The sequence below is a fragment of the Salmo salar genome, chromosome ssa14 (assembly GCF_905237065.1).
Source record: "Salmo salar chromosome ssa14, Ssal_v3.1, whole genome shotgun sequence".
Classification (NCBI taxonomy): Eukaryota; Metazoa; Chordata; class Actinopteri; order Salmoniformes; family Salmonidae; genus Salmo; species Salmo salar.
In genome coordinates, this window is record NC_059455.1 from 86912376 (window position 1) to 86938502 (window position 26127).

General features: G+C 41.9%; 2 protein-coding genes and 3 long non-coding RNA genes across 12 annotated transcripts in view; 2 read left to right on the plus strand and 3 right to left on the minus strand.

Moving 5' to 3' along the window:
* Positions 1-5756, minus strand: part of LOC123726854 (uncharacterized) — an 18002-nt gene extending 12246 nt beyond the window's left edge. The window contains exons 1-2 of the long non-coding RNA XR_006759003.1: positions 5637-5756; positions 788-854 (exon numbers count right to left, since the gene is read on the minus strand). This is a non-coding gene — a long non-coding RNA (uncharacterized lncRNA). The remainder of the gene's footprint in view (positions 1-787; positions 855-5636) is intronic.
* hoxa3a (homeobox A3a) overlaps positions 1-22957 on the plus strand; it is a 27022-nt gene extending 4065 nt beyond the window's left edge. Inside the window, exons 1-4 of one of the 8 annotated variants that reach the window (XM_014142927.2) lie at positions 1646-1771; positions 13373-13433; positions 17439-18027; positions 21211-22957. In XM_014142927.2, coding sequence (XP_013998402.1) covers positions 17556-18027; positions 21211-22007 — 1269 coding nt within the window. In that variant the 5' untranslated portion in view covers positions 1646-1771; positions 13373-13433; positions 17439-17555 and the 3' untranslated portion in view covers positions 22008-22957. 8 annotated transcript variants of the gene reach the window in all.
* On the plus strand, positions 3162-4605 carry hoxa4a (homeobox A4a). Its single transcript, NM_001139569.1, has 2 exons — positions 3162-3624; positions 4114-4605. The coding sequence occupies exons 1-2, from the start codon at positions 3210-3212 to the stop codon at positions 4437-4439; spliced, it is 741 nt and encodes a 246-aa protein (NP_001133041.1). The 5' UTR covers positions 3162-3209; the 3' UTR covers positions 4440-4605.
* LOC106570520 (uncharacterized) lies at positions 9297-14744 on the minus strand. The gene is made up of 2 exons (XR_001320692.2): positions 14065-14744; positions 9297-10033 (listed from the first exon to the last, which is right to left on the minus strand). It is a non-coding gene; the product is annotated as an uncharacterized lncRNA (long non-coding RNA).
* Positions 22721-25625, minus strand: LOC106570518 (uncharacterized). The gene is made up of 2 exons (XR_001320690.2): positions 24427-25625; positions 22721-23345 (listed from the first exon to the last, which is right to left on the minus strand). It is a non-coding gene; the product is annotated as an uncharacterized lncRNA (long non-coding RNA).
* Between the last annotated feature and the right edge of the window lie 502 nt (positions 25626-26127).

The following is a 26127-nucleotide window of genomic DNA, read 5'->3' on the forward strand; positions in this document are numbered from 1 at the left end:
AATCTACTTCTTTCACTCACAGTACCTTTCTAAATCAATAAATAGTAGGCCTAATTATTTCTTATTCACAACTAGACTTTTTTGCTCTTTTGCTAATTAACATGGATGTCTTGGAGGATTTTGATTTGGAATAATTGTTACAGAAACATTGCAATAGCCAAAATCACGTTGATACCACGCAGGCCCACATTTCTTATTCGCTTCTATTTTTTTTTAATCGTAAACATCCATTCGTGAACGTCAGTATTTCCACCCTAAAAGGTAAAACACCGAATGTGGTTGTTTGAACAGCATATTTCAGTCGTTTCAATTGTTTATCAGATCATAACGTTTGCCACTCACACACAGTCGTGTTTATATTTCGCCTGTTTCAAAACTCTAAAATAAAACAGCATCTCGAAATAACTATTTTCTCAACTGAAGGGAATGAAGGGAATTTAACATCATAAATCAGGATTTTTACAGTTCATGAGTTTTCTCATGCAAAAAGACTTGTTTATAACGCATTCCAAATTGAACGTTTCCAAAACTGTGTATAACACACACACACACACACACACACACACACACACACACACACACACATACACACACACACACACACAAGCTGTACTATAGCAACAAGTAAATTGTAAATGGCTGTAAAGCATTACGGACTCTTTAAACTGTCGCTCATTCAAGGGTACTATGGCTAGCGAGTGGATAATAGCCAATCCTGCCCATATTTATATAACACTTATATAACACACTAGAGTGTACATTTAGATATCAAGTCAAGTATTCTTACCGTGGACATTATGCTGACAGATAGACCCTCAGGTGGTCTTGGCTACATGCGTTCTGGAGGCCAGATCCTCAACAACAAAAAAGATTCCCCTTGTCATTCACGATGAGTTACAGGTGTAAAATACACTCAATTGTAATATAACACCTAACAACTTTGGCTATTTAGATGCGTAAAAGGCCATATAGGCCAATATCTGACTAAAATGAAAATCCCATAGCGATGGCTTACACATACAAAGCTCCGAGGAGGACCTTGTTTGAACAGGAAAAACATGAGCCTAGGTGAGAAACATTAACAGAAGCCTAACAGTATGAAACAAATTCAACACATATACATGTTTATACTATTCTAAAGAAAACCTTGACCAGGAGACACCGAAACTTCAGTTTAGTTGGCTAACATTACCTACAGGAGTGGCACAGTCGGCGCAAGGCTTTTTCAGATGGACCTACGTTTTATCGTGGGTTTGTACTGGGTTTTTTTATTTTGTATTTTTGGGGCGCTGTTTTAGGTGCTGACCGGTGCTAAGTGCTCCGTAATCTACCCAGAGTCGAGTAGACCCTGGACAACCGAAGTCCAAGTCCGGGGTGAGCTTCAGGTCACTGCGTCTAACAAATATGAAAATGCCGCCTCGTTGGGGAAGGGCACGCCTTGTTGTTTAACAAAGACTGTCAATGGGCAAGATTAATCAGAAACAACATAGAAACGGTGTCACTTTGGGGTCAGAGAGAAGTTATCGTTGTTTAGGGGGCGAACAGAAAGGGGGAGAGAAAAAAATAAAAATAAAGCCTTCAATATTTCCGAATTTTTGTATCCCCTTGCCACCGCACACCGGGCCTTCTTCACATAGACGGTCGCAGACACCTTCCGTAGTGTTGCTCGTGCGGTTGAGCTCCTCAAGGTTTTCACCTCTGATTTGTTTTAGTGAGCTAGAGGGCGAACAGGTCGTGGAGATGGCAGTTGACGAGATACTGAAGAGATACGGTCAGGGATGCTTTATTATAAACTGTATATAATTGCACTTTTGTCATAGTGAAATGAATGGAGAAGTGTGTTTGGTTAATTTTAGCCTACATGGTCATGATATTTTCAGGTGATATCTTAAATATAGTTATTTTAGTTGTAGTTGGTTTTTTTCTTCAGTTGTTGTAGTGGTTTAACGTATTATTAGTAGGCATACACTAAATGTATTATTATTATTATTGTTATTATTGTTATTATTATTATGCCCTTAGTTTTGTTGCTGTTGTAATCATTATCTGGTGTCCAACTCAATAGTTTAAAACGCTGCACAAATGATGGGTGTTTTATGTTGGATGTTGGAGGAAAGTGAACAGCGTAATGTATGTGTAGTAAAGGTACTATATCATACCACAGGTTAGTTACAGTCAATCACAGTCATTTGCTTCACAACATGACTCGTATTAAGCCTATCTGCGTGGTTACTCAAACTTTTGTAGTAGAATATGAGTCTGTAGATTTGCATGTTGAACTCTTCTTTTGAGTTGCTACAAATTTCAACACAAATGTTCATTTCTCATCAACTAACAGTACTCATGTATAGATTAAGTTACTCTAGATAAGAGCATCTTCTAAATTACTCAAATGAAATGAAATTAAAATGAGAACCTTTGGCCATGTCAACATCATTTATCTTATTTGGGCCTGCTATTCAGTTGCCATCTTGTATCATCATATGAGAAGCCAAATGTAAACTATTTGATGCTATCCTTCTCAAACATTTCTTAAATTAAAATGCTGAGTTTTCATTGGTTTAAATGACTGAATATGAACATCAGAGGTGCGTAACGGCGCACATGCAATGTTTTATACCTTGCTTTGTTATATTGTCGTTCAAATTAAGTGAGATACAGATTTACAGATTTACATTTTATTCACGGAATTACCAACTCAGAATTGACTAGAAAGGAAAGCATTTTGGACAGGAATGGACTGGAAGTGAGCTCCAATGTCATATTTGATAGAAAAGAGAGCAGTTACAGTTTGCTTATTTCCAAAGAGCCCATCCTTTTCCTGTGCAACAGTAAGAGATACCCAACATCACCATCATCATCTCCTCAAGGCCATGGTTTAATGTGGTTTACTGCTAAATAAAGGCTTTATTTATTCTAGTTTAGTTTAGGCTATGTGATAAACAAGTGTCTTGATAGTTTTTTTTCTTTATCTATTTCGATTTAATAAGGAAAACACAACGTAGGCTAGTCGGAGCAATTTTCGTTGTGCCAATGCCAGGCTTTCCATTGGTTCCTGTTTACATGATGCCCACAGGAGACGTGGTGATTGGTGGCGGTTTACACGTGACCAGACAACTTTGTACATTTGACAGAGAGTAGGAGGGTTTGGTGGAGATCAGAAAAACGACAGCACGATAAAAATTAGTATTGTTGCACTTCACAAATTAATGATCATGAGTTCGTATTTGATAAACTCGAACTATATCGAACCTTCCTTTCCTCCATGCGACGAATATCAACAGAACGGATACATCCCCGCCCCTACTGAGTACTACGAACGGCCAAAAGATTCGGGCTTTCCCCATCATGACGAGGCGTCGTATCCGAGGTCAAACTACACAGAACCGAGCTACGACTACGGTAATGTCCCCAGTAATGGACTCGACGATTTTACCGACAGGCATCAGGCACAACCTCAGCCCATTGCCCAGAACCATGGCCCTCGCCTCAACCCAGTCCCAGACAGCGGTGTGGTGGAGGACGTCAGCAAAGCCTGCAGCCTCGCTACTGAGTCTTATCCCGGTGCACAGAAGGGCAAGGAGCCGCCGGTGGTCTACCCCTGGATGAAGAAGGTCCATGTTGGTGAGTTATCGCCACGTTTAAATACCGGAACCACTGAGCAAGCCACCACTGGAACGTATGCACGCCCATTCAGGCAGCACTAGTAGCACCCCTTACAATGGCAATTTACGACCATCGAGCAGCGGGGTCGGTAATTAAGAACCCCTCGTAAATTTTATTGCCTGCCGGGGCCATGAGGTCTTTGTTGCTTTTTAAACCAAACTACCTCCATGGCTGGACCCCAGCCAAAATGTAATATCCAGCCCCGCTGATTTTGTTAATCATTTTCTAAGGCTTGATTTGTCCCTGGATGCGAGCGCTTGTACACATGGCGTCTCCAAATTAAGGTACTTCTACGCAACAGAAATCGAGGGGAAACCCCCACAAAACATCGTAGGCTTTATTCCCCCATTAGACTACCAACAAACCTTTATGGAGAATAACATTTGTAATGTGCCTAGTGGAGATAACACCTGCTTGATTGTATGTGTGTGTGCTTGCTTTCTCCAGTCAATGCTAGTTACAGTGGAGGAGTGCCCAAGAGGTCCCGCACTGCCTACACCCGCCAGCAGGCTCTCGAGCTGGAGAAAGAATTCCACTTCAACCGCTACCTGACCCGGCGCAGGCGCGTGGAGATCGCGCACACTATGTGCCTTTCCGAACGTCAGGTGAAGATCTGGTTCCAGAACAGAAGGATGAAGTGGAAGAAAGATCATAAGCTGCCGAACACCAAGATCCGCTCTGCGAGCTCATCCTCGGGAGCCCAGCAGCAGCAGCAAATCAAAACTGGCACGCACCAGCAGCTCGTTCCCACGCCTTGCGCCGCGACCCTATAGTGATGGAACCCTCGCGCCAAACCAACAGACTGAGAATGGCAAACAGAACACAGAAACGGAATTTTGTGGACCGATTCTCGAGTATGTCCCCCATGGTATTACCCCCTTCCTTGGCTTTTGGGCCTGTCACCTCATTTCAATACCATTTCCCCGTTCCCCTCTCAACCTCAACCTCCTCTCTCCGTTTTTTCGTTCTCTCCTAATTTTTTTGCTCGAAATCCGTCACTTGCTGCCCAAGATGGCAACTGAAATGTATTTGTTTATTAAGACAGAAGGATAACTCACACTCGAATGTATCACAGGACTTTGGATTATTTGTATCATTGCATAGAATGAAAATAAAAGAGAATGAGACGAGAGATAAGTGAGGCCTCATTTTTATTTTTGTTCTATGCAATAATTTAGTTTATTCTCATGGAACTATATACTTGAAAGGAAGACGATGTTTTAGGAAAGCTCGGGGTGCCCGTCTGAGACCTCTCAGCAGGTTTAGAATGAGACAGGGTCAGAGTTAGGGTTTAGCTCGTGATGTGTGAGTGAGTTGGTTTACTGTTGAATGTATTATTAAGTCGTGTAATGTCCAGGTGATTTTCACCCCTAATGAGTATAGACAAATCATAGCAAAGGCACAATACTGAATCCATTTTGTAGGCTAAAAAAAGGCAACCTCGTTTGTTTGTTTGTTCGTGTAGCAGTGTAGACTAGTTTGTCCGTATTTTGTGGTGTGATCTGAACTGTGAAGATTTGTATATGTTGTTTGATTAATGGACGGTGTAATAATGTGTTGTAATTTAGGCCCGTACAAGAAACTGTTCCCGTGAAATAAATATGTACTTAAATGATATGGCTGGTTTGGATATGATATTGTAGGATATTTCTGAGTAATATGCATTGAAATAGATGAAATGAATAAATGCCATGGTAACAATAGCCTATATGTCAGAGGCGGATCAAAGGGCATGGATATATGATTTAACAAGGCTTGCAAACCCAATGCGCATCATGCTTGTTTTTCTAAAATGTATGACATAACAATACTTTCCATTATGTCTTTAATGACATAACACTATTCCCAAACAGGGAGTAAACCTTTGAATTAGCTATCCAGTGCTTCGAACTTAATTATCGATATCTATGCACGAAGAAAAATGATCTTTATACATTCAAAAATATTATCTTAAAAAGTTAGTTTCTTACCTTATTTTGGCAGAATAACTTTCAACTCGTTCGGTATGTTGTTATCAGGCTTGGTCCATAAAGCAACTGGACAGAGAGCTGGGCGTTGAATGTTGCTTTGTTTGTCCACTTTCAATTTTTTTTCTGGACCAAACAACTCAAACAAGTGATATTGTTATATGCAACTCCCAAAACGTCTGTAAATACATACAAAAGGCCACTAGGTGCATTCATACAGCCCCAAGGTATTCAGGTTCGCAGCCAAAGACGCAAAATCATCCAGAAACATTGTTGTGGTCACCCAGATACATCTTTCTCAGTGGACTTTCCAGAGTGCAATAAATGTGCTATTAAACTAAGGCTAAGTAGTTTAATTTACGAGCCATGTATGTCTGTTACATTATTACATACACAGTTTTAAAATGTTTTATTTAACTAGGCAAGTCAGCTAAGAACACATTGTTATTAACAATGACAGGCTAACGGGGAACAGTGGGTTAACTCCCTTGTTCAGGGGCAGAACGACAGATTTTTACCTTGACAGCTCGGGGATTCGATGCAGCAACTTTTCTGTTACTGGTCCAACGCTCTAACCACTAGGCTACCTGCCTCCCCCAGTTAACACTTAATAAACGGAAAACTGTGTGCATATTTGTTGATAATCTGTAAATTAGCAGTATATGACAGCCTTACAACAGTATGAGAGTGTTGCGAATAGGATACTACCATAGTAATACATTTTCCCCCAATGTATTATGTAGCCCCATAGAGGCCTGTTCTATCAAAGTATTTGTCCACCCACGTATCTGGCTGCTACTGTTTTCATTTGTAATGATAAGGATAAAGTGCATCTTCCCCTCAAACCTTAGTGTATCAGCGTGTGAGTGTTGGTCACTACCTGCTACACTCAAACAATTGGAGGGTTTATCTAGAGGACACGGCCGTCTCTGGCCAATCATCGACTCGGAGCACTCCGCGTGACCCCTGACCTTACGACACACACAATGTCCAGACCTCCGTGGCTTTTTCTTTTGTTTTGCAGAAACAAAATTACGTGTAGGTGTGCAACCGTGCTGCTAATTTACTCAAAGTCGTCTAAGCTGCTATTCGTCACACAAACACGTCTGTCAGATCGTGTGTGCAAAAGGAAGGATTGAGATAGACCACGCTTAGACCTATTAGAGAAAGCAACATATTGCATTTATTGTAGCCATAATATCAATGACCTAGTTTACCCTTCCAAATGATCTACATTATTCTAGTAAATTAAAGGTAGTCTGTTATAATTATGGGACCTCTAACAGTGATTTGCGAGTGGGATATGTGAACGAAATTAATAACCAGTTATTCAAGGCCGTAATATTGTTTTCCATCAGAAGTACGTTTAATCTAGGGATTCGACTTTACAAGCATCCATGGTCCATCCTTGATACACAGAAGCCATGACTATGTGGCATTATATAATGTAGGCTTGAGTGGAATGTTATAGCATGTAGAATGAGTGTTTTCTTATCAAATGGCATTGGGCACAGCCGGAAAGGAATACATGATAGGGCTACATCTTCGTACATCTACATCTCCCTCTGAGCTTTAAGTGGATACAAGTGCAATTACATTTAATGTATTAAGGAAACAAATTAAATTACAAAAAATTATCTTGCCAACTTAGTCTAGGCCTCTTCTGTGCCAGCACATGGCGCAGAGGTGGAGTTGAGAAATTGGCATTTTGGATGATTGGCACATGTTTTACACAGTCTCTCACGATTTCGAGATGGTTAAATTAGACATTTGAGCTCATTTAAACCCCGAATAGAGGTCACTCCCAATGTACTAAAATGTTAATATGCTTGCTCACGTGACTTATTCAATAATGAATGCCCTCGGGTCAGAAATAGATATGAAAATCGGCAGAATTCTCATTTGAAGTGATCCACCGCGGAGCACGAATCAAATATTTCCCTCTGCTAGATTCTCGCTCCTTACCACCTTTTCCCTGCTGGATAGAGGCCGTCATGTCTGATTGTGAGTAGACTTTGACATTTTCTTTCCTGAATAATTTGTGCTTTCCATTGCTGTTTCCAAGTTTTAGAGCAATGTAACTGTCCAGGTCATTGATATTTGGTTGAAATTGATTTAGAATTGTGTATATTCAGCTGCTCTTTTGTTATAAGGCTTTCTTGCTCACCAATACCAACACCAACCTCATGTTAACCCGCAGCTCTGTGGGTTAGACTCCTCTGCTAGGCGACTGGTTCCTTGTGGCCAAAATGCGTAACCGTAACCGCCATGTAGTCATCGGCTGACTTTAAAACTATCAATTTCTAAATGGTTACCTGGAATCTGAATATGAAGATGTGGCTGTTCAATGGAAATAGACTACAGGTAGTTGTTATGGTAGAATAGGGCATTCAGCTCGTGTTTAAGGCGCACACCTAGGCGGTCGAGTTGGACTAGAGGTTATACACTAGGCGCTTCAGCATGTGGAAAAGTACAAACTTCTCTATAGCATCTGTGCTTTTCCATATAATCGTATTTATGCGCAAATGTACCCTAAAAATACTCAAAAACACCGAGGAGGCGGATATGGAATTGCAACGTGGCATAAACGTTGAGAGAACTCATATAATACTGTAAAATAAACGGATAAAAGATGTAGCGATACCCCGTTGTTATAATACTGCTGAGATTGACAAAGAGATGCAGTGTGACTACTTGTGCGCTCATGACCTGTGGCTTACATTCAAGGCTGTTGAGCACAGATATGCCACTTCGCTAATTGAGCATAAATAAGGTAATTGTAAAGAAACAATGCAATTAACTCGACCCAAGTGTATATTGGCAGTGGACATACGTGATCACTATATACCTTACCTTACAGCGACCCAATGACCCTGAGCGAGGAAGAGTTACCATGTTTATTCACACACAGCATGTTCTGTCACATAGACTTAAAATTGTATTTTCTTGATACAAAAACGCATTTGTTCGTAATGGTATGAATAAAACTGCGTTTTATTGAATTGCAAGGATTGTTAGATTTTGGTAAAAACAGTTGTTTGAAAAGCTGTATTCAGTTTTAATTAGGTAAAGATGACTGTTTTCTAAATATTTTGTACAAAAAAGTACTTTTTAAAATTAATAATTTATGTGCATTTTAACCTATGTCTCGTCGTGTAGCTAAGCCACATGCACAATTTTAGAAGGCAAATATCAGTAGGCTATTGGGCATGAATGAGTTGTCCACATTGCTGAGAGGGCGCCTCAAACAGAGAAGACACAAAGAACAATCAGGAACTCAGTTAAACATTAACAGATCTTCATCCTCTCCACGAAAGACTGGCTGGCTATAGGCTGGTATGGAAGATTCATGTAGCATGCAATATACGTTTTAAGAATGATAGGCATATAAATACATTGAAAATAGCTTTGAGCGGTATGTATTAGTTTGAGGTAAAGCTTCCCAGAACTAATTCAATGAAATGTGCCATACATAATGTGTATTATTATTATTATTATTATTATTATTTTCCAGTATTATTATTGCTCTGAGGTCAAATTAAGACGTTTTGTATTTTGTTCTTCGCTATATATAATTAGTTATTTACTACACTAAATATATATAACGATAAACTATCAAACGTTACAATGGAAATGCATGAAAAAATATGACAACCAAAATTCAACATTATTACCACTACAATTTTATTTCTACAGCACATACTGAAACAAACCACCACAACAGAAGTCAGTCGGTTATGGAGTGTATAGCGAGATCCACCGAGGCTTCTCTGTTTTAGCTGCACGCCAAACCAGTTTAGGGCGTTGAATTTCGCATTAGCCTTGATGTTGTCCGATGTAAACCTCTGAGAAAGAGTTATCTTCTGCAGAGTGTATCGGTAACCCAAGGCTCGCTGTTAAGAGCTTCAAATGTCAACATTGTGGAGAGATGCATCGCAGTCTGGCGAACATCCAATGACGGAGCGGTGTGGAGAGGACTGTCTACGGCCCAAGTCTACCGCTCAAGGCCGGTAAATGTTGGAAGTTGGATTTAGGTTACCAGCTTTATGTTACTAACTTTAATATATGTATACATACAAACCAAGAAATAGGCTAATCAACTGCTGAAACCAACAAGAGCCCGTTAAAAACAAGGATCCAAAACGTTCCCAGCTGAAGGAAGGTATATCTCTTATTGGTTATGTAGTCTCCATCCTCCCCTTGTTTTTGAAGCAAAATAACTTCACACTCGACTTTCCGGGCCTCGGTTTGGGTCAGGGAAAAGTTCAGTGCGGTGGCGAAAGGTGGCGTGGGAGAAACGGTCTGTTTTCCGTCCACAGTCAGCTCATCCCCAGACGCTCTCCGGTGTTGCAATGCACGTGCTCTCGGCGCTGGTGGAGTGGTATGCAAATCTGTCCGAACTAGAAGAACAGAGAAAGATATGAATCACATTTCTGTATCACTAAAATGTATCCCAAAGTACAGGCCAAACTCTAAAAAGGAGTATAAATGACTTCACAAAAACTAGAAAATGAATTAATGCGAATCAAATCTGATTCACCCTTAATTCTAATCCAACATAAATCATAAATTCATAGCCTCCTCACTCCCAATCATCCATAAAGTGGTCTGAAATGTAAACTGATAAGAGATTGTCCCCTCCTGTTCGGGTTTTAAAAGTTTAACCGGCTCAAGTTGTAGTTTGAGAAGACAAAGGGTGCTGTGATGTGGGAGTGGGATGCGGTCCATGTCCGCTTGGCGTGATTAATAGTTATGGTGGAGGAACATTTCCCCGCCCGCTGCTCAGTGTTGACGGAAATCAAGCGCCAAACGGTGCGGAGAGAAGGGCTGCTCTTCCGGTCAAGGTTTAGGCAATGCCCGGGAAGGCTAAACGATATCATGTAGTGGGCCACAATACATTCATAACTTAAGTTGTGGACCTATTATGGATTGCAATAGAATATATATTTCAAAGATGTCTATTGTCGTTGGCCCTCATCTCATAAGAGTAGGCTAGTTGCCCCTCCCCATACTGGGAATTGAGTATGCCCTCTGTGCGAACCTATAATTTCCAGCATTACTCAACTGGCCGTAGGGAATGCATAAGAGCTGCAGGATGAATGGAGGGTCCCTGCACTGACCAGGGGGGGAAATATTCAGTTCAATGAGCTCCCGCATGCACTATGCCCTCTCAGCTCAGCACTGACTGACTGACTGACTGACACGCACTCACACCTCCCGGGTACCGGGGCTCACACTCAACATTCGGACAGGTAACTAACTATAAGACATTTGATTTCCATTGGTCCGCCAGCATGTAGGCTATTGTCTGAATGTGTGAGTGAGTGGTTGTAGACTATAGCTCGGGATGTGGGGTGACGATGAGGGCCTCTGCACACTCTGCACATAATAGCCCCAGCCTTATCTCTCAATAAAATAGTAAGGGGTGACTCAGGTGTTGAGTGATCCATCCGCCACCCGTAAAGACCTGTCTGTATCTCGCAGTCACACCGCAGCGGGCAAACGCTTCCCTTGCTCTGCCAGTGGCTCAAGGCTCGCTGGCCAATGATCACAGTATATTGCATCGGGATGAGCACTCTCTGTTTACTTAAATGGGCACTAAAGATATTTAGCCTTCATTTACCTATGCAAGTCAGTTAAGAACAAATTAATATTTTACAATGATGGCCTATCCCGGCCAAACCCTCCTTAACCCGGACGACGCTGGGCCAATTGTGCGCGGCCCCTTGAGACTCCCGATCCCGGCCGGTTGTGAGGCAGCCCGGGATCGAACCAAGGTCTGTAGTGAAACTTCTAGAACTGAGTGGCAGTGCCTTAGACCGCTGCGCCACTCGAAAGCCTCCAAAACCTACCGAACACACACGCTTTGGAATCGGGCGAGTTGTGTGAATGTAGAGTGGCATTGCGAGAGATACGTCCCTTTGCCAGATACATTGCAGTGTCATCCACCCTCTTTATCCTCCCTCCAAAGTGATCCGTTTCTCCTCAGGGGCAATGACTGCCTCCATTAATGATTCACAGGCTCAAATAAAAGGGATTTAAGTTGACGTTGTGTCACGTGAGCAGGGCGCATAATACAGTGTTATGGCACGAAGAAAAAACCGGAGCCCCGGTCTGGCCATACAACGATTGCGCGCGTCACCCCACTTTCCGTGAGTGGAGACGGGGCTTTCTAGACATTTGCCAACGAGAGGAAGCAAGAAGGAGAGAGGAGAGAAAGATGTTCTTGGTTTTTGTGGACGGTATTATACTGCTGTCACGGACGGATATGTTTTTCCTCGCGGACAGAGTCAGAGCTCGTGCTTCGGGAGGATGGATTTTATTTTGAGGTATTTCCGCCGATTGTTCATTACTGTCGTGAGTTATTGCCGCGAGAAGCAGAGGTCAGTAAGAAAAAAAGACTCCATGGTTTTGCCTGGCTGGAAAACTAAGACTGTAACATCTTTAAAGAGCATCGATATTCAAGTTTTTGGCTACTGAAATGAATTACATCAAACATAACTTCACTGATATTTCCTTCACTATACCGTGGGAACATTTGAGCTTAGTTTCCAAGCCCATATAACAATTCCCCATCCCATGGTGTAGCCTAACTACACTGGTGTTTTAAATATTACCCCCCCCCCCAAAGAAATATAATTACAATTTTTCCCCAGTTTCATTTTGATCAGAATCCTAAGAATCCTCTGCTAGGCTACAGAGACTCGCTATTTGTGCAGCTAGAGAACCGTGTGCAGGTTATGCAGCCACAGCCAGATACATCAGCTAGCAGTTGGCCTACATATCCGTTTTTCAAATAAACCCAGCCATTTGAACGTCTGTTGGTGAGAAGAAGAAAAAAACAGAGGAGGTGAAAGCAGTCATGACGTCCAGCTCGGAGGTGTAATTCCTTTCCCTATTAAATACATTCATTTGTGGTGTTATACATGGGTTTTCTCGGGAAAGGATAAATCAAACTGAGGTCCATAAAAAGTTAAGAAAAGCTGTGCGGTTGTGCAGCTCCGCCAGGGAAACGAGGATATAATGGAAGACGGAGTGCCATCCAGGACCGCGCGGCCGCGCTGAGGTCATGGCGCTGGAGTGTGATTTATGGGCGCGGGGACATGGGGCAGCCGTTGCTCGAGAGCTAATGACTATTCGATCCAATTCCAATGGTGGAGAAAAATACACCCCAAAATAGAGAAGCTGTACAATAGTGCAAGCTACTTTATTGTTTTCAGGATAGTTTTGTAATTTGTAAAAAATATATTTGAACGTTGATCTGATTGTTGGTTTTAAGATGTGTTATTTTTATTACTAGCCAAAATTTGGTTATTTCTGATAATGTGGATGATATGTCTTATTTAAAGAACATTAACTAACTTTGTTGCAAAACGAACAAATATGATTACAATATGACACAATATATCGGCGATTTGAATATAGCGGCTACATTTGCGGGACATATCACAATTCTACTACATTTGATCAATTTGCGTGACTTATTTTGTCGGTTAATGTTGTAGGAATTTATTGTTCAAAATTAATTAGCATTGTCCAAATATCCATAAATTGATGGATTGTTACTTAATTTAATTAATTACTATCTTGTAAAATATGATAGGAAGCTACTATAGCATACATATTGTTCTTATTGATAATGATACGCATTTAAATGTTAGGTGTAATACTGGACCTATAGGTTTATTAAGGAAAAAACAGGTTGGCTCTAGTAACGTTCATTTACATTTTTCTTTCAGAATTCTGCCTAAATAAATCCCATCCATCCTACAGTCTTCACGAGATCCTGCCCTGCCACCGGTAAGTCCATATTATGTCCTTATCGATTTATGTTACAAATGCTTGATTGTCATATCCTTATTCAATTGTAATAAGTAGAACATAGACGCCTTTTCCAGCGCCCTCACACACATGCGTGTAGCATACACACACATCCATAGCCTGTAGCTTATACTTCCTACAGCTTGTTGTGGTGATATGAAACGCCTGAGAGCAATAATTCGTTCTCTTCCACATGTCTTTTGGAGTCTAATTTGTCACTATAAAAACGATGGGGGGAATCGCACCTCTTGGAGCGGTGCCTTGCTCCTTTAAAAATAAATCCTATCTCTGAAAACCATCAGCCTAGGGGTAGGCTATAGAGAACGCTTAACTTGCTGTAAACTTAGCAAAATGCTACTGCCAAAAAGCCCAACAATGTTTGATGGGTTGTATTCGTCCGTTTTGTATTAATATCAATCTGCCTTCTGTTCCCACTATCTCCATGACATCTAGCCTCGTAGTTAGGGCCCACATTAATGGAAATCACCACTCAGCATTTCGGCAAAACACAAAGGAGAAAAGAATTATACCAAGTCATTATTCTGCTTTGAAAAAGAAAGGCAATGTTTGCTAAAAAATATCCTCACACGTGAATGTTTGTCCCACTCACCCTCCCACGCCGTCCGAATGTTCTATTCTATATCTTTTTACTGTGTGGCTGACTCTGTCCTTCCTTCCATCCATCCATCCTGCGGCCTCAGACGACAAGAGAAGCAGTGTTCAAGACGTGTTTACTGCCTAGAGATGCAAGAGGACATAAATATTTTTTGCCTTGGCCGCAAACGTCACCATTCACATGCAGAGGGATTCCCCATGCTCTCGGTTTCTTTCTCCCCCTGTTTCTCTCTCCCCGGTTTCTCTCCCCCGGTTTCTCTCTCCCGGGTTTCTCTCGTCTCCCTCCTCTGTTTCCCTTTTGGAGGTGTAACTTCTTTCCATTTTTCTCACCAAGAGCCTGATGGGGGGTCTTTCCCTTGGTTCATCCCAACCACGGCTTTGATCTGCGGCGTCCCCAGTTCATTAACGCATCGTTTATTTATTTTTATATCATTCCAGGAAACATACCTATTCCATCCTAGGAACTTTGAAATTGGTGGAATATTGCAACGAAAATAACCAAAACTCCCAGCACCATTCGTAAACAAAAAGCTTGATAGGCTGTATAAAATGCTACAATGTTGGTAAATGATTAATGACGCTTTTTATCCCTCTCATAGTAATGGAAATGTGCCGTTGTCATCTGCTGTGCTGCGTACATCTCTGTACTTATGTTATTCGATTCTGTGTGGAATAAATAACAACAAATGCCAGAAAACACTTTAGGGGATGGGTGTTCGTGGTTTTTGTAATGCTATTTTTCCCCCATACTACTTCATCACGTGGGGGAGGAGAGCCACACGATTTGAAGTGGCTTTCTGTGTTCAAGGCGCTAGGTCATTTGCATAATTGTTCTTGTCTATGGTGACGCTATGTTTTGGGGGAGTTCACTGGTCTGGTGATGTCTGCATGGTACTTGTGCACGTACTTGTACACATAGTCCAGCATAGCCTAGGTTTAATATTGGTATGAGGGCACTGCTCTAGCATGTGATGAGTTCAACCGCGAAGGCAGAGAGCGCTTATCTGGGCGACCCAAGTCCTCGCGCCTGCTTTCGTAATCTCGGTTAACCCATCGACGTCGAACAGAAAAAAAGGGAGTTCGTTTCTTCTACACACAGAGCCACTCGCCTCTTCCCTTTTTTGTTGTGGCCGATGAGTCCTGTATGAGCTAGGTGCAGGCTGGTCCTGCTGATTCTACCCCAGCTAAACTTTTTCTCTGGACTACTGTTCTGATCGATTTTGTCGTTGAATGAGAAATATTGCGTTGTGCTCTGCATTCGTCGTCAGAGGAAAAGGTAAGCAGGCCAGAAATCTCTCTCGGTTGTAAATGGCAGAGTTTGTGTCGCGCGGTGATTTATCACTGTATGACTTACATCTCAGTTCAGGAAGAGTTCACACACAACACAGACAGACAGATTTCTCTCGCGCGCGGAGCGGGGGGTTGAGCATTAGAAGGCTCGAGTCTGTCTTCTCTCTTGTCTTCTCTCTGTCTTCTCTTTTCTGCCCTTTTCTGCCCTGTGACTATGTGTACAAGTACGTGCACGAGTACCATTTCTTTTTTGTACCGGATTATTTCTTTTGGAAATGCATCAAAAAGCGTTGTGATAGGTTTTCCAGATCATGGCTTTATTAAGAGCAGATGTGATGGGACGTAAAATTAATTTTCATTCTACTGTGTGTTGAGGGCAGGAGGGCCTGGTTTTCAGACAGTTTTTGTTTGTCGTGGTGCATTGTCTGTAACGAGCGGTAGTTAACTAATTATCTATCCATTTTCTATTATTTTAAAATATCTTATAGGTATATGATTGATACGATTGATTTATTAATATCACTATTATTATTATTGCCCACAGTTAGTACTACATTGTAACAGCCTAATAGAGTAGTAATATATTTATTTTGAATAGAAATATAATTAATATCATACATCACAAACCTTCTCCACTTTCACCGTTTTATCATGAATAAATTCAGTAATTTATTTGAATGAACTGTCTTTTGGACTGCCATAACTATGCTATACAATATGTTCATATTTTCATTTAAGTTTCCACAATAGCCTACATGAACCTGCCTATTAACCTGTCCCAGTCGCCATTAGCTATGAAATTAGCTTCAGACTTGAAATAGTTTGATAATTGATACTGCTGCATCAAATGACTCGTCTACGTTTAATCTTTTCTTTGTTTGTTTGATTTTTAACATCATGTCCATTAGGGTCCCTTTAGAGCGGCTGTGTCAATAGTGTTCTTACTTTATTACGACTACAAGGCTTCATAAATTAAGCCTGAAATCCCTCTAACGAAAACCCAACCGTTTTATTTTACAAACTTGTGTATTGTACCCATTTGCCCACATCGGATATCTAAAATAAATACCTATCAATTCAATTGGATAGTATTTCAATAACTTCTCGTTGGATATGACCCCAGTTTGCCAACCTCAGTCAGTAGACTGCTAGCAGTGGTTGGGCAGTCCTACTCATTGTAGACACAATAGCTAGGCTTCTTCCTTGAGTAGCCATGTACTAGGCTAGTAACCCTATAGTTCTAGGCTATATCCCGGATCTCTGTGTGCCTGATCGAGCCATAGCCTAGCTGTTCATCGGCCCGCTTTCTGCATCCCACCAGCTACTGACCCCCATACATCACCGGGACGGGCGCCCGCGTCGACAGCAGCGACAGGAGCCATTATTATAGGCCTGTGAGGTAAAGTTCACGTCGTGGTCATGGAGATGCGCGGATGCCCGCCCGGTTTTTCAGGTTTCCTCCTGGCCCTGTCATCCATCTTGGTTCTACAAAAATATGCAGCAAAAACTGGGGAATGTGGTTGTTTATGCTTTTAGCCCAGACAGAGATTTCTGCCAGGTGGTTGGACTGGGGTAGACTATAGCACACCGCGTTGAGGGCTGGCCCGCCTATTCCGTCCAACGATTAGGCCTACGGGAGATTTGAGGTGTATTTTTTTAGGTGCATTTTAGCTAACAAATAACAATATTACATGTAATATAATAAACCCTGAGGACAACCTAATTATAACAGCCTTCAGACCTAGTACACAACGTAGGCTAATCGTTTTGTGTTCTATAACTAACCTGTTAAACTGTCTTTTCTCATTTAATTTTGGCATCATTATTAATATGGCACAATTGAGTATATGCTTTTGTAAAAGTATTTATTTTGATACAGTTGGTGTGCCGTAAGTGCAGGTGGTGATATGAGGTTTGTGCATGCTTTTGTGCCCTGTATTGTTAACAGAAGGTAAACGATAATAGCCAGAGAACTGTTGTCCCTATCTTGCCTCCATAGTATCTGGTGTCAGCCCTGTATTGAAAAGTAAGATGGATCGCCACCATTTCTTCTCCTCACGGTGCTTCTTGTAACCCTAGGTTCACCCGAGGAGGCCATTGGCGGAGAGGCGTCACGTGACCAAGGGGTGCCAATGTTATTCTACAAGGGTGTCAAGACCCTGTCAGTTTCTGAAATAAATATTGGGAAACGGCGAGATGCAAAAGGCAACCTACTACGACAGCTCCGCAATTTACAGTGGCTACCCGTATCAAAGCGCAAATGGCTTCAGTTATGACGCCAATCAGGTCCAATATCCCCGGGTCTCTCATGTGGAAAGTGAGTACCATCGACCCGCCTGCTCCCTGCAGTCCCCAGACGGCTCGGTCGCCCTGCAGAAGTCGGGAGAGATAGCAGAGAGCTGCGATATGAGTACGGCCATCCAGGCGGCGCAGCCACCCGTCCTCACCGACAGCAATCAACCACAGGTGTCGGTGTCTGTCCCGCCACCGCCTCCTCAGTCACAGTCCCCTGGTTCTCTCAACCAGAACAAGAGCAACGGCTCCAGTCAAGCCGACTCAAATGGCTCCGTACACGGCTCGCCGACCTCCACCACCCGGAAGCACATCTTCCCATGGATGAAAGAGTCCCGTCAGAACCAGAAGCCTAAAACCAGTAGCTCCAGCTCAGGTATATGACCTAGACCCCCACTGCTGATGAAACACGTGATAAAATACACCTCATTATTCATGCGTAAACAGAAGAACCAAGCAAGGTTACAATAAAAGGTTTGATTATGCTGCATACATTTATATTCTCAAACTTTTGACTCACAACTGAACGAAGTATCGTTCTACCATTGTGATGTATTATTTATTATCTATCCTAATCTAGTCCTATTACGCATCCACTCCTGTGATGTCATATGGTTCTTCCATCATTATGCATTCCAGAGGCCTATTACGCATACTCCAACTTTATCTCAATATGTTGATATTTAACGCATCCTTTGTTATATATTATGATGTAGTCCTGTTCATTAGAAATACTCCATTGTGATGCATTCCTCATAGTTTTAGGCCTTGCTTCGTGCACCATTTGTTGTCCGTATGCTCTAGCGTTGACTTGATGCTAGAATAAACATCACATATTGGCCCGGATCACACAACGTTGTGTGCAGGACAAAAAACAAACACGCAAAAACAGCTGTTCCAATTTGTTCCATTGTTTTGATTACAGGAAGAGCCAGGGGATGGGGAGGAAGTTGTTTACCAACATGTAACCCAAAGTTCAAAGACGCTAAAATTCCCATGGCCTTACCAAATCATATTGTCTCCATAGGCTATAGTAGGCCTATTTATGTCCACCTTTTGGGAATATATTTGGTGAGAAGTTAAATAAGTGGGGCATCCAGGCTTCTAGAAGATCTAGTGAATCACATTTATCAGGAGTCTGTCAGGATGTCTGCCAAATGAATGCCAAAGGGACCTTTTCAAACCCTAGGCCCAGATTCAATCAGATCGAGCGTTTACCGGTTTTAGAAGACACCCTCATACCGGATTTGTGTTTTGGCGGTGTCAGAGGTAGATCTGCATTGGAGTAGTCAAATTGGTGAGCAGCTGCTCTTGCGATCATTGTCACGAAGCCACACCCGCCCCACTCGAGTTAGAAGTTCAGAAACAGAAAATCTAGGCTGTATAGAAATATTGACGCTCAAAAAGACAAATCATTAAACAAAATAATATTTCTATCATCATAATGGAGGTGTAGATTACATCTCACATTCCTGTGGTGGAACGTGTAAACAAGGCTGCATGGAATTTCTGTTCATGAGAACTCCAGTGCAGCGAATGGCAATATCTGCTCTAGGTTTAATGTCAGGAGCCGCTCTAACGTAGTTCCAGCTCTGACACGTCAAAACAGACGCTGGGCAGAAATCAGCTAAAGCTGATTGAATAGAAGTCTTCTATAGCTTGCTTTTTACGCACAGGTATGAATATAATTCACAGAACCCTCAACCATATGCCAATAATTCACAGAACCCTCAACCATATACCAATAATTCACAGAACCCTCAACCATATGCCAATAATTCACAGAACCCTCAACCATATGTCAATAATTCACAGAACCATCAACCATATGCCAATAATTCACAGAACCCTCAACCATATGCCAATAATTCACAGAACCCTCAACCATATGCCAATAATTCACAGAACCCTCAACCATATGTCAATAATTCACAGAACCATCAACCATATGCCAATCATTCACAGAACCCTCAACCATATGCCAATAATTCACAGAACCCTCAACCATATGCCAATAATTCACAGAACCCTCAACCATATGCCAATAATTCACAGAACCCTCAACCATATGCCAATAATTCACAGAACCCTCAACCATATGCCAATAATTCACAGAACCCTCAACCATATGATAATAATTCCAATTACAGCAGTAGCTCATGTTTGAAACAGTATAATTACTAAATGTTTTATTTGGAAAATTATGATTATTTGGATTATAGAATGATTATAGCATGTTTCCTACCTTTTAAAAGTGTTTTATTAGGATCCCCATACTGCTAAAGCTAAAGCAGTATGGGGCGGCAGGTAGCCTAGTGGTTAGAGCGTTGGACTAGTAACCGAAAGGTTGGACTAGTAACCGAAAGGTTCTGCCCCTGAACAAGGCAGTTCTACCCCTGAACAAGGCAGTTCTACCCCTGAACAAGGCAGTTCTGCCCCTGAACAAGGCAGTTCTACCCCTGAACAAGGCAGTTCTACCCCTGAACAAGGCAGTTCTGCCCCTGAACAAGGCAGTTCTGCCCCTGAACAAGGCATGGAAAATAAGAACTTGTTCTTAACTGACTTGCCTAGTTAAATATAGGTAAAATAAAACAATACAAAAGCTCTACTCTTCCTGGGGTCCTGGGGTCCAGGAAGCAGTGGTATAGTAGCCTCGTTTCTGAAACTGAGATTCTGAAAACATTTCTCTCCCCATTTCTAAAACAAATCTAACTGGGCAAAAACTGGTTCAATCAAAGTTTTTTCCCCACATCATTTCAACCAACAATTTAAATGTGATTCTCATTGAATCAATGTGGAAAACTTTTTGGTTATGCAAAAACATAAGATAATTTTGTATTTTTTTCATCCAACTTTGAACCTAAATCAACATTTTTGGTTGATTTCATGTTGAATTCAAGTTAGTTGACAACTCAACCAAATGTAAATCTAAACTAAACTTTCAACAGATGTGTGTGCCCAGAAGGAACATGATGACATTCTGCATTCCTCTCGCTCAGCCTCTGGCTGTACAGTAGCTAGAAGCACAATTTATTAGGTGTTGGCAACATGCCACAAACGGTAACTAGACCAACACCTTGCTGTGCAGCGGCCGAGCCCCAGCCATTCAGCATGATGAGACTCATAGGAGAAGGCAAGGCGAGGTTTAGCTCATGCGCCTTGAGGAATACAGATGTTTGAATACAGCTCCAGTGGGATATAGGAGGTATTATAATGCACAGCACGGCTGTGTGTGGATGTGGTCCTAAAACCCTATCCAATCTTTCGTTTTTTCACACACGCACGCGCGCGCGCACACAACGATAACCACTTTAATTTGGCTTTTACGTAAAGCATAGCTAACACTTAAGAGCCGGCCTAAATTAGTAACATCCACAGTCTACTGGGACATCTCTGTTTTATCTGCATTTGTAGAACTCTTAATGATATGTGTATTTGAGTCGATCCATGTGGAGAGACGTGTGTTATCAGCTATATGTATCTTGTCACTGTGTGGGTCTTGTGCTTGCTGCTGGGGTTGGTTACTGATTGACTGTCTTCCTTTTCCTCTTCCGCGCAGTTGAGAGTTGCCAAGGAGACAAGAGCCCTCCGGGCGGGTCAGCCGCGTCGAAAAGAGCCCGGACGGCTTATACCAGCGCACAACTGGTGGAACTGGAGAAGGAGTTCCACTTCAACCGTTACCTCTGCAGACCCCGCAGGGTCGAGATGGCCAACCTGCTCAACCTCACGGAGAGGCAGATTAAGATCTGGTTCCAGAACCGCAGGATGAAGTACAAAAAGGATCAGAAAGGGTGCGGCATGATGCCCTCTCCCGGGGGACAGTCCCCTCGGAGCCCCCTCGGTCCATCTCCCAGTAGTGGGGGTGGAGGATACCTCAACTCTATGCATTCTCTGGTTAACAGTGTCCCCTATGAGTCCCAGTCGCCAACGTCTTACAATAAGCCCTCTCATAATGCATACGGTATGCCCACGTCATATCCCCCTCCCTTGAACAGCTCCCTAAACAACTGCCCGCCCTCTCAGAAGAGGTATTCCGGGACTGGCCGCTCGCCCACGCCCGAGTATGACGCGCATCCTCTCCAAGGCAATGGGGGCTATGGGGCGCACTTGCAGCAGGGCAGCCCTGTGTATGTTAGCGGAGGCTACATCGATTCGATGCCCAACAACGGGTCCTCCATTTTCGGCCTGACCCATCTCTCGCACCCGCCGTCCACACACATGGACTACAATGGAGCAATCACGATGGGCAATAGTCACCATCACGGACTGTGTGATCCGAACCCGACGTACACAGACCTTACGCCGCACTACTCTCAGGGAAGAATTCAGGAAGCGCCCAAACTTACGCATCTGTAGCCGGGATGCACCCCGGATCACTCCGCCCCATTGTCCTATACCTCCAGACCTACCATCGCTTTGTTCCTTCTCTTCTTCAGTAGCTTCTTCCACCTTTTCTTTGTTTTGGGTTTTGTTTTTTTATATAGTTGAATGTGTGAAGTAGGATAGGAAAGTAATCACTTTGCTTCAAATATTCTGTCTATTTGCTATGGTGTCATTGTTCCACGCAGACATTATCTGATATGACAGGCGCGGGGCACATATGCATAGACCTATTTAATCTTTAGCTTGTTTCTAAAAACAAAAATCAAACAGGGTATATGATCAAATATTATGGTATTCTTTTTAATGTGAATTTTTGTTATTTATCCGCAGTTGAATATATGTTTTTGTGTTATTGTTTTGCATTTTGTTGCACTTGTGGAAGGATCCTTATAGGAATCATGTGCAGGGTTTTTTGAGACACACACACACACACACACACAAAAAGGAAGGTCTGGATGCTCCAGCCTATGACCTACCCAAATTGTGTTCTGTTGAATTTTCAACATTTTATTTCTTTTTGTTCTGACGTGATATTGAGTACTTTAGTATTATTTAACCACCCTGTGCTCTTTGTGGGGAGAAGGTTGTTGGAATCAGACTGCTCTACCCGTTACCTGACGGCAGACAGACGACGGACAGACCACAGACAGACGACGGACAGACCACAGACAGACGACTCTCAGCAGCACATAATATGTTGGTGTTATTTTTCTTCGAGGAGGTGTTTTATTTCTCTACGATTGTAAATCACGCAATCATGCAATAAGGTTGGAAGGAAGGACAGACATTATAATTTTTTGTTATAGAATTATTTTTTGTTGTTGAGATATTACCAAGTTTCTGTTTCACTGTCATACATTCCATCCTGCTCCAGTTCGATAAATACATAAATGATTTTCAATAAAAATGTATCTTTCAACCTTCATTTCGAGGGAATTTGAACGTAGAACACAATGGCACAAACTACAATAATGACGGAATAATAATAATAATAATAATAATAATAGTAATAATAAACACCTTAATATCCCATAAATAGCCTAATTTGTGAGATAGAAAACAACTGGTAGGACTTTAGAGGTTATGAAAACAAATGTATCCCCTATTATCTCATAATCTGTAATACCATTAATAATCTATAACATGTTTCATTTGTAGTGACAATAAATCACGCAAACATTGTAGGCCTCGTGTTTTGTCTCCTCTAGCGCGTGGGCAACTCGGTAGCTCTTGCGGTGGCCTTGTTCCCGTTCCTCCTCCGCACCGGCACATCCATAATAACAAAAGTGTCACGAGGATCTTCTGCAGTATCTGTTAGGATAAAATAGGTTAAATGAGAAACCGTTAGTGGAAAAAAGTTTGCTGATAGGCCTATATTCAATCACTAGATTTTAGGTGGAACTGTTTCAAATGTATTATGGCGCTATAGGATGCATAAAATGGCCTGTTAAGATCATAATTATAGTTATTTACAAATGTAAATTATGTAAATGAGACTTAATGAAGGGGGTGTAATACAGAGCATATGAATATTTGATTTATATGCTATCTGATGCAGCTAAATAGGCCTATGTGGGTCGCGGGATTCGCTGCTCACAATAATAATTATAGAGGTTTAGAAGAAGCAGAAAGTATTCAACATAATCTCAGCTGTTAATATTGTGTAATCACGTAAAATAAGTATGACAATTATAGCTTGTGTATGTCTCTCTGAAGACTAGCTTTTCGGAATGTGTACTTCAGTTTCCTTTGTTGTGGCACGCCCAAATTGAATTCACACATGTCTGAAAAAGAAAGCTGTCGTACATATAGAATAACACGTATTTTCTATTGAATTAATTTGACTACATTCAAGTTTAGATTTTCAAACATAATTCAATGAGCATATTGATTAATTATATAAAGCAGGCCAATAAAGACCAATAATGCAGAACACGATGCAACATTCAGTACCATGCATTGTGCACTATTTCCCTACCAATAATCGAAGACACGTACTTTACTAGTAAATTGATAGTTTCCCCTCAAATGCATTTCAGGATTATCGAAAAGTTTTACAAAAGCTGTACTCGAATTTATTTCCTTTAGAACGATGACAAAATGACTGATATTATAGGGCAAGAGCTCTATGATCCTGACATATGGTTAGCAGGGGAACCTAGAACAATTAAACCATGGTCTGTCAGCATAGACTGAGCAGCTCTGGAACCAAAACACACACACACACACACACACACACACACACACACACACACACACACACACACACACACACACACACACACACACACACACACACACACACACACACACACACACACACACACACACACACACACACACACACACACACAGCATTGATTTGACTCATATGCAGGAAATTTTAACGCACCATAAATAAGGTTTTGGTTTGAAAAAAATGATTTGTTGTTCATTGTATTTCCATCCGTGGGAAAGGGGTCCTAAATCATTCCCCCAGAATACCCCTGTAAAAAAAGTGTGTAGGTCGGAGTAGGGTTCACAGAAAGCCGCCACCCACTCCTTGCCTTGCAGACAAAGCCTGTGCGTAATTCCCAAAAGCCATCCTTCTCCTCCTCAGCAGCCCTGTCCTTTGCGTACTCTTCTCACCTCCAACAAACCCAAATGTTTGCTCCAACGAAAATATGGACGTTTTGTAAACACGTAAAAATAAATTCCAGAAAGAAAAATGCAATGGAGATGTTGGTTTAGCCTACTCACCGTTCACGCGCATTATCGCCCATCTGCTACATTTTCCTTGTATTTTTAATGTCTTAAAACACCCTTTAAGCGACAGAAAAGCTGTGATTGCAAACAGAAACGTGTTCTAATCTGAGTGGCCAGTGTTTCTCGCCGCTTCCTGGCTGCATTTGATCCAGGGGAGAGTTAGAAGCCTTAAATGTGTTCTGAGGGCACGGAGCTGTCAGACCTTTTAGCAAGTAAGATTGATCGCGCGCAGGCTTCCAGGATTCTTTGTTTGGTATATAAGCAATAAACTGAGCGAGGCCTACCACTTATTTTTCTCCTCTCTCCAACTCACTATTCCAGTTTCTAAAGAAAACAACATAGCTACTTCCTGGCTGTTTGACAAAAAACATCCAAAATGTGGCTTTCACAGATTGTACTGGACGGGCAAATTACCAAACACTGTGGGAGCTGCTCAGTCGATACACATGTCCTTCTACAGAATCTCCCTGCAATGTATTCGTTAAAACGACATATCCCCATGGCAGGTTTGGTTTATATTGTGCAATAGAACAAAGGGGTATTAGGAATGTGTGAGAAAAAAAGGATCAAATGTAAAGAGGATTATTTTCTCCATTCTTGCACTTGTCCACCCACCACCCACCGCCCACCACACTTGGCCTCAGACGCCTTCTAAAACCTCTCATATCCGGGGAAAACCCGCAAGAGAAGCAGCATAAAGACCAGACCAGATCATTTTTTAGAATATCGGTCAACCTTACTTTAGTGAACCCGGGAGTACTATGCAGAGTGACCTATGCAGAGTGACATATGCAGAGTAGTGTAAGTGCTGTATTTTATAGAGATAGAGAACGAGTAACGGTTCCCAAAGCATTGTGGACTAAAGTGAAGCAGAACATGATTGGTATGCAGATGCACAATTTGCTGAATTTGACATTTGAAATATATATATATTTTTGCATTAGGTTCGTGTCATTGTATAAAATTCGATTGCTAATACATACACCACTTGTATAGTGTGTGTGTGTGTGTGTGTGTGTGTGTGTGTGTATGTGTGTGTGTGTGTGTGTGTGTGTGTGTGTGTGTGTGTGTGTGTGTGTGTGTGTGTGTGTGTGTGTGTGTGTGTGTGTGTGTGTGTGTGTGTGTGTGTGTGTGTGTGTGTGTGTGTGTGTGTGTGTATGTGTGTGTGTGTGTGTGTGTGGGCTATTTGGGTATTTGGGTGTTATGCACAATATTTCACTTCATGTGTAATGAATGTATTGCACACAAGTGGGTGACAGTAACATGGCATCGTAGTGAGCATTAGCCTCAATAAGTATGACTCTAAGTTCCCAGTTGTGTGTATCAATGTATGAGCCTTGCCTATATA

Bases quoted from the DNA above. Each gene is read 5' to 3' on its own strand.
- hoxa4a (NM_001139569.1), top strand. From the start codon at position 3,210: ATGATCATGAGTTCGTATTTGATAAACTCGAACTATATCGAACCTTCC. The intron at 3,625-4,113 runs GTGAGTTATCGC...TGCTTTCTCCAG, and splicing joins GATGAAGAAGGTCCATGTTG to TCAATGCTAGTTACAGTGGA.